Genomic DNA, 11,575 nt, shown 5'->3' with positions numbered 1-11,575 from the left:
ATGCGAGAACTAATTATGCAAATTGATACATTGGCGACACCTTTGTTTGGGTGAAAATTTACTTCTAGACATAATTGCTGGTTTTCCATCATTGTTATATTTTGATTGTATTACGTAAATATATGTTGGAGGCTAATATTATTACAAATAGCAGGTGTACTTCTGTGACCGTCCCCGTATCCCCTTTAAAGGCCACTTCTCATTGATCCCTTCGTGGGGTGGTCGTTGTGGAGAAGTTCGACTGTAATACAACTTGAATTTACTTCGATATCAATTCCACAAGTGGTTTATTGTTTCGGTTCCAATCACCTGTCCAATGTCAGAGACTACAGAAGATGAAGTAAAACATCATTTACAGAGATGTTTGTCTGCCTTATCTTTATAAGATTCATTTCCCATCATTTATTGCTCTTAAATACTGTGCCTTTTTTTTTTAATGACAAACATTGTTTACAACGAGAAAGCAATGTTTAATCATTCTTTTTTAAAAAAATTTCGTTTTGTTGGGGAGTCAGTCATATTTCATCGTAAACACGACATTTGCTGTAATCTATTTTTTATAACTAATTTAAATATCTTTATTAAATCTTAGTGTTCTATTTTTAAAATGGCATAACACCTAAAAGTATGCAATAAATCGAGACAAACCCTTGAAACAAAACTTGGTTGTGTTTAGCAGAGACCAGCGACCACTGCGAATACCAAATCTAACAATAAAGGGCATTAACCAGTTAAAATTTAATGTTCTTAAACAATCAGAACTGTCTCCTTTACCATTTGGATACGCTATTTACATGTTCGTGCCTCCATTCTCTGACATTTTATCTCAGTTCTACATGAGTGACGGAAAGAAGACACGATCACAGCATTCCTTTCTTAGTTTATTCGTAGTTGGCGCTCCTTTAAATTCTGAATGAAGGAAAGGCACAAGAAGCAGGACCCCCAGCTATGTATTGGCTTACCATTGTTCGTGTACTTGGACTCAAACAGTAAACTCTTTAGGCATAGCAAAGCCATGATTGTTTTGGGAACATCAACCGCTGTTCAACGCCTGGTTGTTTTAATTTTCTCGCGCAGCAATGAACAAAGGAAATAAAACGCGTAGCCTGTGTCACTCCCACGCTGGGTATCTTGCAATTATAAATTTGGATACGATATTTTACGAATTTCAAATGGTGAAAATTTTACAAAATACAAAACAGAATGTGTGTAAAGCTCATTATGAATTTTTTAATTTATCAATTAGTTAGAATGGAATGCTCGTGGCGCAGCAAAAAACATCTGCTTTGCTCGAGATATTTACCCTTTTGAAAACCAAGCCCGTACGTTGTGGTTAGATAGGATTTAGTAGAAACAAAAATATTTTCATATTTCGGGTTGATAGCTAAAGCGACACCGCCAGTATTTACTCCACTTGGTTCGCAAAATGCTTGCTCCTTCATGGCCACTTAGTTAAAGATAAGTGATAGACTCGCCAATCGAATGACAAGGATTTGACCGGGTTCAATGTCATTCACATCTAACCACTGAGCATTTCTGAAACACTTTTAAACAAGACTTACATTGGCTTTTTCTGGTCCAAAGTGAGAAGTGAAGCTGTTTTAAGCAGTAATTTGGAAACAGAATTTGTTTGAGATATTGTTCAAGGTGAGTGCCAAATTCAATATTTCCCTGGAATTAGTCGTCTCACCGTTTCAACCGTGCAGCTTCTGTGTTATTACTTATTGGATTTGTTAATAGTGATGTTGGAGTAACTGCGCGCTGAAATGCCGCGGCACTCTTTACCGTCATTCATATCATCACTGATTATGGTGCTTAGAAGATAATACCGAATTCCCACTTAACACGGATACAAAAACCGCATGTCCATGCAGCGAGCCCGGCTGAGTTCTCTTTAACTGTGCGCTTTTTTACGATGACCCAATGTGAAGTGCCTGAAATGCTGGGGAGATCATGATAGAAAATGAACGTGTTTTTACGGCTCACGTTTCATCAATCAAAACATTCTATAGTGGATATATTTTAGGCAGGGTCAAACTGAAAGGAACAAATTATCTCAGTTCTATCTTCTACATGGCGAACCCGGTGCCTCTGATACAGCAGTCATTTGGTATTCTTAGACTGATTTTGTGGGCAAAGCTATCATGTCCCTGTTTTCATACAGTTGCAAATTGTACGTGGCTAGCGCGAATTCGAACAAGAGGTAGGAACACCTCTCTAAAGCAGACTATATACATGGCATAAGTAATAAGGATGAGAGATTTTTTGCATCGCTGCTGCTTCTTTGAACAATGTACTTCGTCACTTGAATTAAATATCATTTTCCTCCGCCTCTGGTCTCCAATCCCCAAATTCTTTCTCCCCTCTCGGCCTCTTTTTACACTGCTTGTGATTCATAAAGTTGGAATTAGTCGCACAATAGCAGCAGAAAAAATTAAGGGGGCACCGTCCTGATCCTTTAACTGACAGTGGTCGGTGAAAATCACAGAAATCCATTTTTACGTTATACCTGACTGAGCGAAATGATAATTCCTTTGGAAGAAGCTGTGTACCCTCACTGCATTCTGTTTCGCTTCTGCTCGATTTTTTAGGGCTGTCGGTGTCTTTTTAATTGCCTCCTAAACATTTCCCAAGTTTTCAGAGTGAGTTACATACAAAATGCTCTACAAAATGCTAGTGAAAGTAATGAATGTTGTGCCAGATAGTTTTATTGATCGCATTTAGTTGCAAGATGTTTCGGGAACTTTCCTCTTTATTGAGGACCTTCTTGATAAAGAACTTAACCCTTTCAGAGCTGAACAAACACCAGATTAGTGTTTCGATTACATATTTTTTTAAGTTTTGTTTGTATCATTCACAGTCTCTCGTGTTTTAATTAACGGATAATTCTATGGAGGATAACACCTGCTGCTGTTAATTTTATTCGTCGAAGCTGTTTCCTTTTTTCTTTTTTTTCCCTTTTATTGGAGTCTTATCTCAGTCTTTTCTAAAAATCGTACAAGGCAAACCACGATCTACGAGAACTCGAAAATTCCATAGCTCCGTCGCAGATCGTTATCAAACAATCCTGGAGGTGTGTTCCCATACACGTTTGCCCCCAGATAAATTTCTCGCTCTCTTTCACTACAAGTCTTCCCACTTCTCCAACTTAGCTTGCGTTTTCCGGCCTGGAGAAGGGAGGCAGTAAAAAAGCCTCTTTGTAGGCCAGTTTACGTTATCTTGCATGTCAATCTGCTTCCTATACCAGAGGCCTATTCAAAAGAGGTACATCTCGCTTTAATTTGAGTCGTCTTGGGGTCGTTGAAAATTGACGCAATTTGTTGGGAAATTAAATAGAACAGTTAATCATCAAATCTGAGAGATTCTGACAGGCAAAGGTTAATAAAAGTGAACACGGTTGGACGAGGATTGAGGAGATTATCTCGCGGATTTCCATACGTAGCAATCTTGAAAACTCAGGCTCAATAATCACGATTTAGCTCCTAATTATTTACAGAACATAGGCTAAGAAACGCTGTATGTGGCTGATATGAAAAAATATTGCTTGGAAGAACTCTGCCCAATATTTTTGTTCTTAAGTCTGTAAAGACAACTTATCGAGAAAAATTTGGTTAAAATGTTTCTCAGATGACTCAGCTTGTTGGATTATGAATCGATTTATTCATTCATTATTATTATCGATTCAAAGCGGGTTTTTTTGTTATTTATTCTCGATATTAACTCAAATCAGGTAATTTTTTACAAAGAAATAAAAAGAAAAATTTGGTGTTGTCTACAGAACCATTGATAACAATCGGATATGTATTAAATATTGAAAAAATGATGAAGCAGTAAAATCAACAACTCCCGTAATTTAGACGATAAAAACAAATGGTCATCATAATTGAGAGGCGACAAAAACTATCTGCTCGTTAATTGCCAATCTAAATCCAGTCACCGGTGAGACCAAACGCGGAGCTAAGATTTGTGGTTTGTCCTACGAGTATTTTGTAAAATTTCGCAAACATCCGCATTTAAATTTATTCTCAAACGTGTTTTCAAAGTTAAAAAAAAAAAAAAAAAAAAAAAGGAAAAAACCCAGATGAATAATCAACAGTTATTTAGAAACTGCTCGACAATTTCCATAGCGAACTTGGTGAAAATAGTTTGTGACGTCAACCGCTGAGCAGATGAGCACAAAGGACACAATTAGAGCACTTAGCTCGTACGGAGTCATTATCCAGCTGCTTTTGTTGAAGAATAATTTATTCAAACGATGCGTAGGGCCATAAATATTGTGGAAACTGGTAATTGAGGCGTAAAGTAACTCGGCAAACTTGTCCTAAACTAACGAAGTTTGCCGATATCTGATAGCTGTCGTTATTTTTAATACTCAGGGCACTCGTGGATTCGTGTTAGACAGCATGTCACAGAAAAAAGAAGCTTTGGCAGAGTTGTTTAACTGCACCTGGAGACCAGATTTGAAGGTAATGATGATATATTTAGAGTTGAATAATGCAGCTGTGTCCCGTCAAAATCGTAACATGTTCACAGAGCACTGCTTTGGTGTTTGGACAGACAATTTTACGCGTAAACAGATCTTGAATGAAAACTTAACAGTCACGCAGGTTGCAAGTCGATCGAAAAATGTAATTTTAAAACTAGCAAACCGTTAATAGTATTCACGTACAGACTACAAACATGTTACTTGTCACAACACTGGCACTCTTTTCTATCAAGTGTTTAGTGTTATTTATGTGATGGAATGCGAAGTTAAAATTCCGCGCTCATCAGCGCTGCCAACTTGTTGACTGACCTTTCGCGGCTGGTTTGAAATCGTCAAGACTTGAGTCACTAGTTTCTGCGGTGAAAACAAACGTTACGGTGCTTAACGTACTTCTTTAAAGAAGTGATTCGATTTAAGATGGTCTTATTCTCTCATAACACACAGGTAAGCCTTGGAACGCGCTTTTACCGTGTAAAACTAAACCTTGTGCTAATAAGCGCTTTTGTAGTACTGTTTATTTTGGTAAATACTTGTCGCTTCTGATGTCTGTTCTACTTCTCATCTGAGTTTGTATCCTGGCGCTCGTTACTAAATAACACGGCAAATAATTATTCACGCTTCGATGATTTGTTTTCAATTGGATTTTACACATTCGTTTTAAGAACGAACTTTCGCTTCTAAGGGAACTTTCCCTTGACAAGTAGCGTCATAGATTGGCGATCAATTGCCTCGGGAGTTCGAAATATGTTGTTTTTCCTTAGTTTCTGTTTACAAGTATCATCCGATAACCCTCCATGCATAATCGTTAGCGATTGAATTTCTCGTCATCAAAATAACCTAAACAATTTTCAGCTCGATGTTCATTTGCGACTGCGGCCGTCGTTCGCTCTTTGGGAAGAAAGATTGCGAGACCAATGCAGTCACAATTTATCAGAAGTTTGAAAGCTCAAATCCAAGTGAACAGCAAATTGGAACAAATGTGTTCCTGCTTAAACAGGAAATCAATCGTTTATTCTTTTCAAATTGTACTTGCACTTTGTCAGTCTTAAAGTTATGATCTTCTTATCTCTGCAAACCAATGAACCAGTTTGGATTTTGAAACACTGATGATGTCTACTGTTTCCTTTTATGGAATCTTCGCGATCGTGAATTTTACTGTTTGTACCACATACATGAATGAATAGCGTATTGGGGTAGAAAACTTGAGGTAAAAGGTTTTTTATGTATGTGTGATATACGAAATCATGTGGCGTGTGAGCGCTACACGACAAGTGAAAAACGAAGTCTTAATTACTTTGCGTGACTCTTCACCTTTTATCTTGTAAGATCTTCGTAATGCGGTGCGGTTAATTTAAGAAAATTACTTATCGGTTGCTGAAGTGAAATGCAATTTCATCATGAGAAGAATATCATAGATGAGCGTCTCCCAAATACATTGTCTTATAAAAATTAGAGAAGAAAATTGAAGCTACAGAGATTTTTTTGGGAGGAGTGCCGGGTGTCGGGGGAAAGGTTTGATAGTCATCTACGATAGCGGGATATGTAAAAGAGAAAGACATTTGTAAGCCGAGCCGGAAGGAAAGTTATTGGATACTGTTTTATAACAGAGAGACAATCAGAAACGGGGTCATCTATTTGATAAGGTCATTTTTGAAACGAGACATGTCGATTTCCTTGGTAGGGTCCTATGTGTATTTAAAAGTGAGGCTGACAAGAAAGACATAAACGGGTGTAATTTATAAGATAGGAAATGTTTATTTTTTAGAGAGAAATTTGATCATTCCTGGCAGATAAATGACGATTTCCAGTGGGAGTCTCCTTTTAAGAGACTTCAGAAAAGAGCCGGTCATTTTGATTAAGTCCAAAGAGTCTTACCCTCAAACTGGAGGGTGCATTATCGATGTTAATTTTAGAGGGAAAGGGTTATTTCAAGGCGATTTCATATTGAGGAACGCTTATTAGGAAGACATTTATTGCAGTGGCACATTATCAGACATACTTTTTTGTAAATCAATTTGCGTCATGTTTTTCCTTTTAATCCACATAGTCGATAGCCTCCAGTAGCAATTTATGAAACCTGATTTATTCCGTAGAAGTATTTTAAGCACCCTATGGTGTTCACAAGCACTACCTATATCTCTCTCTCTCCAAGGAAATAATGATTTTCACTTTGTCTTGATGGTTCTTTATTGAAAAACTACCGTGTATTGTTTAAGTCTCTGTAGGAGACTAAGGAGGCTCTCACGCAATATGAAATGTTTCGTTTTTCTCCCAGATCCTCGCTTTTGAATTGAACTTCATTTAAGAGTCATCTCATCTCAAACTGAAATTTAGGTTTTAAATCTAAAAGTTCAATTGAATTAATTATTTTGAAGAGTTCACTTTTGTGGTTAACTTTGCAATTTTTACCCAGTTACAGTTTATCACCTTGGGAGGTGAGGGGGGGATTTACCTGATTCCCCCCCCCCCTCCTTCAAAGGATCTGTAACATTCTTGTGATTTCCCGCTCATTGACAATTGATTTTCTATAGAACTCGCTTTTTACCCTATTGGCAACGACTGATAGCTGATTTCAACCTCCGTCCCCACTAAAAATCATATAACCCCTACCCAAAAATCCTGCGTCCCCGGGCCTCCCTCCCACAGGCGGTGAAAAACGAATAGTCTCCTAGCTCTTTCGATAACTGTATCATTTTGTCTACGGGTCATCACAGAAGTCCTTTAAAAAATTGTTGTTCCAATGCTTATTTCAAAGAATCAACATTATATGTAAACTTGCTTATAATTGGTGTAGGTTTTTCTATGTTAGTTTCAAGATTATGAAGGAGAGGAATTTTATAGGCGTTCTTTTTGCATGTACCATTCTAGGTGGGCAAAAGAAGAGGAGATTTTTTTATTGTTCCTTTTATTGATCCTCGAAATTCTCTCTAGGAACGCTCTCAGTAGTTTCGTAGCGAGTCTTGTGTGTTTCATGCAGGAGAGAGTGATTTTTGACTCTGTTAAAGGACCTAAGTCTTCAACGAGTACGATGTCCTACTGATAAAATTTGCGTAGACCATTGTCATTTCGGCATGTGATAGCCTTCTCTGTGCCATGGCGACTGTTTGTAAAAACAGCTAATTGGCGAACAGAATTTACCAAAATTTCAACAGCTTATGTCTTCAGTTAGGGCTTACAAATAAACCAAAGATGCCAACCTCTGCTAAAATTTCTGTGAAGCAAATTGCTCTACAGATAGTGGAATTTAGCTTCTTAGGGTGTATATCTGAACAGTTGGATCAAGTACATGAAACTGTTTATGGCTCATATTGCCTGGGCTTATCCCAGATTCGTTTGCACCAAGCGACTAGGAATGTTGCTACTTCTCCAGGTTCCAAGATGGTATACGGGCCATTGAAGGTAACGCGGTCCTAGCAATTCATACATTTCCAAACAGTTTGGTGGTAGTTCATTTTGCATTATGTTACCGGGTAGAGAGGGACATTTCGAAAGTAGTGCATCTTACCCTAAAACAGAACCCATGACACCCTGTGAAGGCCTGATAACGCATCTATTAATCTACGAGTCTGTCGTAATAACCATTTCGTCAGCGTCTCCTTCAAATTTTCAAAGTATTGCTTAAGAACTTTCGGTCAAAGCCCATACTGGCAGTCGTGATTAAACGAAAAGTCTTGATTGACTTTAAGTGCACGAAAAGTAATAAAATTGTGAAATATGTAAGACAAAAGAAATATGGACAATGCAGAACACGTTTTTATTGAAACGAAGACACGAAAATAATAAAGATAATCCAAGTTTATTAAAAAGTGGCAGCGTACTCTAAGGGTGTGACATGAAGGCATCATTGAATAATATTCATATATTGTTCCTGTATCACATCGTCAGTATATTAGTAAGTCAATATATCATTTGTTAATAACGAATTAGCATACTTTAAAAGTTCTACTTGTCATTTGTGAAGTTTATCGCTCCGAAATTTCATTTGATATCGTTTCTATCTCTTTGGATGATTAACTAATTGTGCAGCAAATGAGGTGTTATTGAATCCTATCATGCTCGCTTTTTGTTTAAGGATTGTGTGAGAATAATTGTGGGATTGCATTTAAGGGTTAGCTTGCTCTTTTGTGTCGAGGAATGCGTATTACTTTGCATGTTGTTTGACATCCACAACGACCTTTCGTCCGTTTGGTGGTATGTGTGCCATTTCCGTGGAAGCTGATACGAAGCTGTTTTAAGTTCGTGTTATTTCCTCAGTCTGCCTTTTGTGACTTCAAATAACAACTCTTATCTCAGATGAAGCTGTGATTGAATGTGAAAGGCCGATTTGCTTTTGTGCGAATTTACTCACACTTCAAACCTGGTTTATCTCTTAATTGTCAAGAAGAAAACAAGACTAGGATTAATGTCAATGACTTAAATATGAAAAGCCTCAAGATGAAACTGGAACAGATCGATGAATACAAGGTGAGTCCGTGGTCGAGTTAAAGTCGCATTGCGGGAAGAATTGGGAAGTCCCTGTTTGTTGAAAAATTTGGTGATAATAGTTATTGTACTTGCTGACCACTTAAAGGGAGTTTTTACCCTATCGTTTGGTCGCGGATTTCGAGATCTCGTATTAGATGATTGTAAACTGGGAAATTAGGCCAACTACGACTGTTCTCTCTCGAACTTGACGAAGTGAACGAGTGGTTTGTTAATATGGTTATCATCGGTGGCCATACTGTTTAACTCTAAGTGCTTGTTATGTGTAGTGGATCAATCGCCCATCAGTATTAGGTAAGAGTCAACTTCTACCGATATTTTCGAGTTTATTAGAGACTTTTTTTAATGTTTGCGCCGTTTAAAACCAATGGTATACATGGGCGGCAATCGTTGTTTGGTTTTAGTTGGTTGAATAACATTTAAGCGAAAGAGAATCTGACAGCAGACAGTATAAATTTCTTGACCTCCCATCCATGACAAAATTTTTATCCAAAGGTATCAAAAGTGAACTACAACCTTGAAAAATCGCGTTTTCCTCTACAGAGTACATTTTTCCTTGAGTGTGTGATCGAATGGTCAGCACTATATCCAAAGATGAAATCAGAATACTCTTTAATGTGGACAATCTGTCTGTATCAGACTCGACAGCGAAGCAATTATTCAATTTGGCAGTCGTGCATGGACAAAAGGTGAAGCGGAAGTTGAATTATCCTAAAATAAGCCTGGTCATAGTAAGAGTGTCGCAGAGATCACGTGACTATTTCACTGATGTCAGCGGTTTTGGCGAGCTTCGTTTCCGTCGAATATTGTGCCTCGCTTCGCTGTCATTTTCAATACGATGTTGCGAACAGCTGTCGAAAATATTAACTTTCTAAGTATTCGAAACCTTAGCAGTTGTTTATGTTTGATTGATGAACTGTAGAAAACGGGCTTCATATGGGATCTTTAAAAACCTTAGATCATTGAACTTTACCATCTAATCTTCCAGGCTTGGGATTTGAGTGTTGTCATGTAAGCTCATAGAGAATGACTCAATGTCATCTTTTGTGAGAAAAGCAAAGGGATGTTGCATTTAGCCTTTTTTCTTTTGGATTAAATCAATTCAATTTTGCCCTTTATAATCAAATTTATCATAAGTAGTCAACGCGAAAGTAGCTTGACGCCGAAGGCCAAAGATTTGCCAGATAGGTTTGTGAACCTGGTTGAAGGTCTAGTTCAGTCTTAAGATATCAATAGTACACGTTTCCTAAGGCTTTGATAATTGCTGATTTGTTGTAAAGGGTGGTTTGCTGTGTTATTATTTTGTGGAATTGTTTTAATTCATGTTGGGATCTTCGATATTGTTCAGTTTTCATCTTTGATCGAAGTCTACGTGTAGCTGTAGCTCTCAATTATCAGCACATTGGATATTTATTCTTGCGAAAACGTAGGCTTTATTTTTATCGCGTAATTTGGAGTTGAAAATAATGGGATTGTCAAGGATTTTCCTTTTACCACATGTTACTAAAAACGTTTGCTACCTTCCTCCTATGTTGACATAAGCAAAACACAACATAACTTATACGGAAATAATTCTATTACTTAAACCTCTTGGAACAATTTATAGCTCAGATTGTTTTAAAGGATTTTGTTTGTAGCAAAACGCGATACCAAGTTGTTTACGTGTCACGAACGAGCTAGAACGCTTATCAAACTCAGGTGAAAGGGCAGCCCTTTAAGAAATGTGCTTCGCTTCCGAAAAAATTCCTTTCCTCGATTAATGGATGTTTTTTCATTTAGTGCTGGGGTAAGCTTTGTTGATGATACAGTTGATAGAGCCTCACTTTTCAGAGAATATTGGTGTGGGACACCGCTTGTTGCTCCCTCTGTTATAGTTTATGAGGAGTGTGAATTACTTTTGATAACAAATCTGTTGGCAACCAAAGACACCGTAATTTGGTGGAAGTATAACACACAACGATAAAATCTTGGTACTTTTGGGCATTCGACCACCTTAAGCTGTAGCCTGACTGATCTGAACCATTAAGTTTAGATAGTAGCCCAAATAAAACGTGTCGTGTATTCAAGTATCTTTATCTTTTAAGGTGCTAATTTATGTGTCACACCGCTGCGATTTCACATTGTTAATGGTGAAATCCAGTTATGCTTCTATCCTTGCCTATTCACTCCAGATGTGAGCTAATGGACGTGTGTTACTTGCCATTGGCGAGAGGAGCCTCATTATGGCTTTGTCTCAATTATTAATGATTTAAATCGCTTTCCAACTACGAGAAGAAGAGGGGAATATTCAATATCATGAAACACTGGTCATTAGTGTTGACGTGTGAATATTGATTCTCCGTGTTTCCTTATGGCTTCACGCGTTCTTCATCAAAGAGAATGTCAGTTAGAATATTCAAGCGGACGTTAACGGAAAATGTTCTTCAGGTCAGTGTTGTGTTTCGTCTGTTTACTTGTAACTGAGATATTTTACGTTTGTTACTTTTTGTCTGTGAACAATTTCCTTGGAAGCTACAAACATCTGAATTACCCAGCTTCCTAAGTACCGAATGTACAATTATGAATAGAGCACGCCAAAATAATCTCCCGTGAACACTGAGAAAGCAC

General features: G+C 37.7%; 1 protein-coding gene across 6 annotated transcripts in view; it reads left to right on the top strand.

The window, feature by feature from the left end:
- The window catches only part of LOC131795907 (potassium voltage-gated channel subfamily H member 6), a 39,554-nt gene that overhangs the window by 3,924 nt on the left and 24,055 nt on the right, over window positions 1–11,575 (top strand). For 2 of the 6 annotated variants that reach the window (XM_059113513.2, XM_059113516.2), the window contains exon 1: window positions 8,474–8,950. In XM_059113513.2, the coding sequence (XP_058969496.2) occupies window positions 8,906–8,950 (45 nt within the window). In that variant the 5' untranslated portion in view covers window positions 8,474–8,905. Of the gene's footprint in view, window positions 1–1,614; window positions 1,648–4,173; window positions 4,287–4,376; window positions 4,467–4,791; window positions 4,931–8,473; window positions 8,951–11,575 lie in introns of those variants that run through there. The other 4 variants (XM_066161653.1, XM_059113510.2, XM_066161654.1 and 1 more) reach the window with 4 other exon arrangements.

The sequence above is a fragment of the Pocillopora verrucosa genome, chromosome 14, assembly GCF_036669915.1.
Source record: "Pocillopora verrucosa isolate sample1 chromosome 14, ASM3666991v2, whole genome shotgun sequence".
Lineage (NCBI taxonomy): Eukaryota > Metazoa > Cnidaria > Anthozoa > Scleractinia > Pocilloporidae > Pocillopora > Pocillopora verrucosa.
Note: the sequence above shows the minus strand (reverse complement) of the source record. Positions and strands in the feature narration are given on the sequence as shown.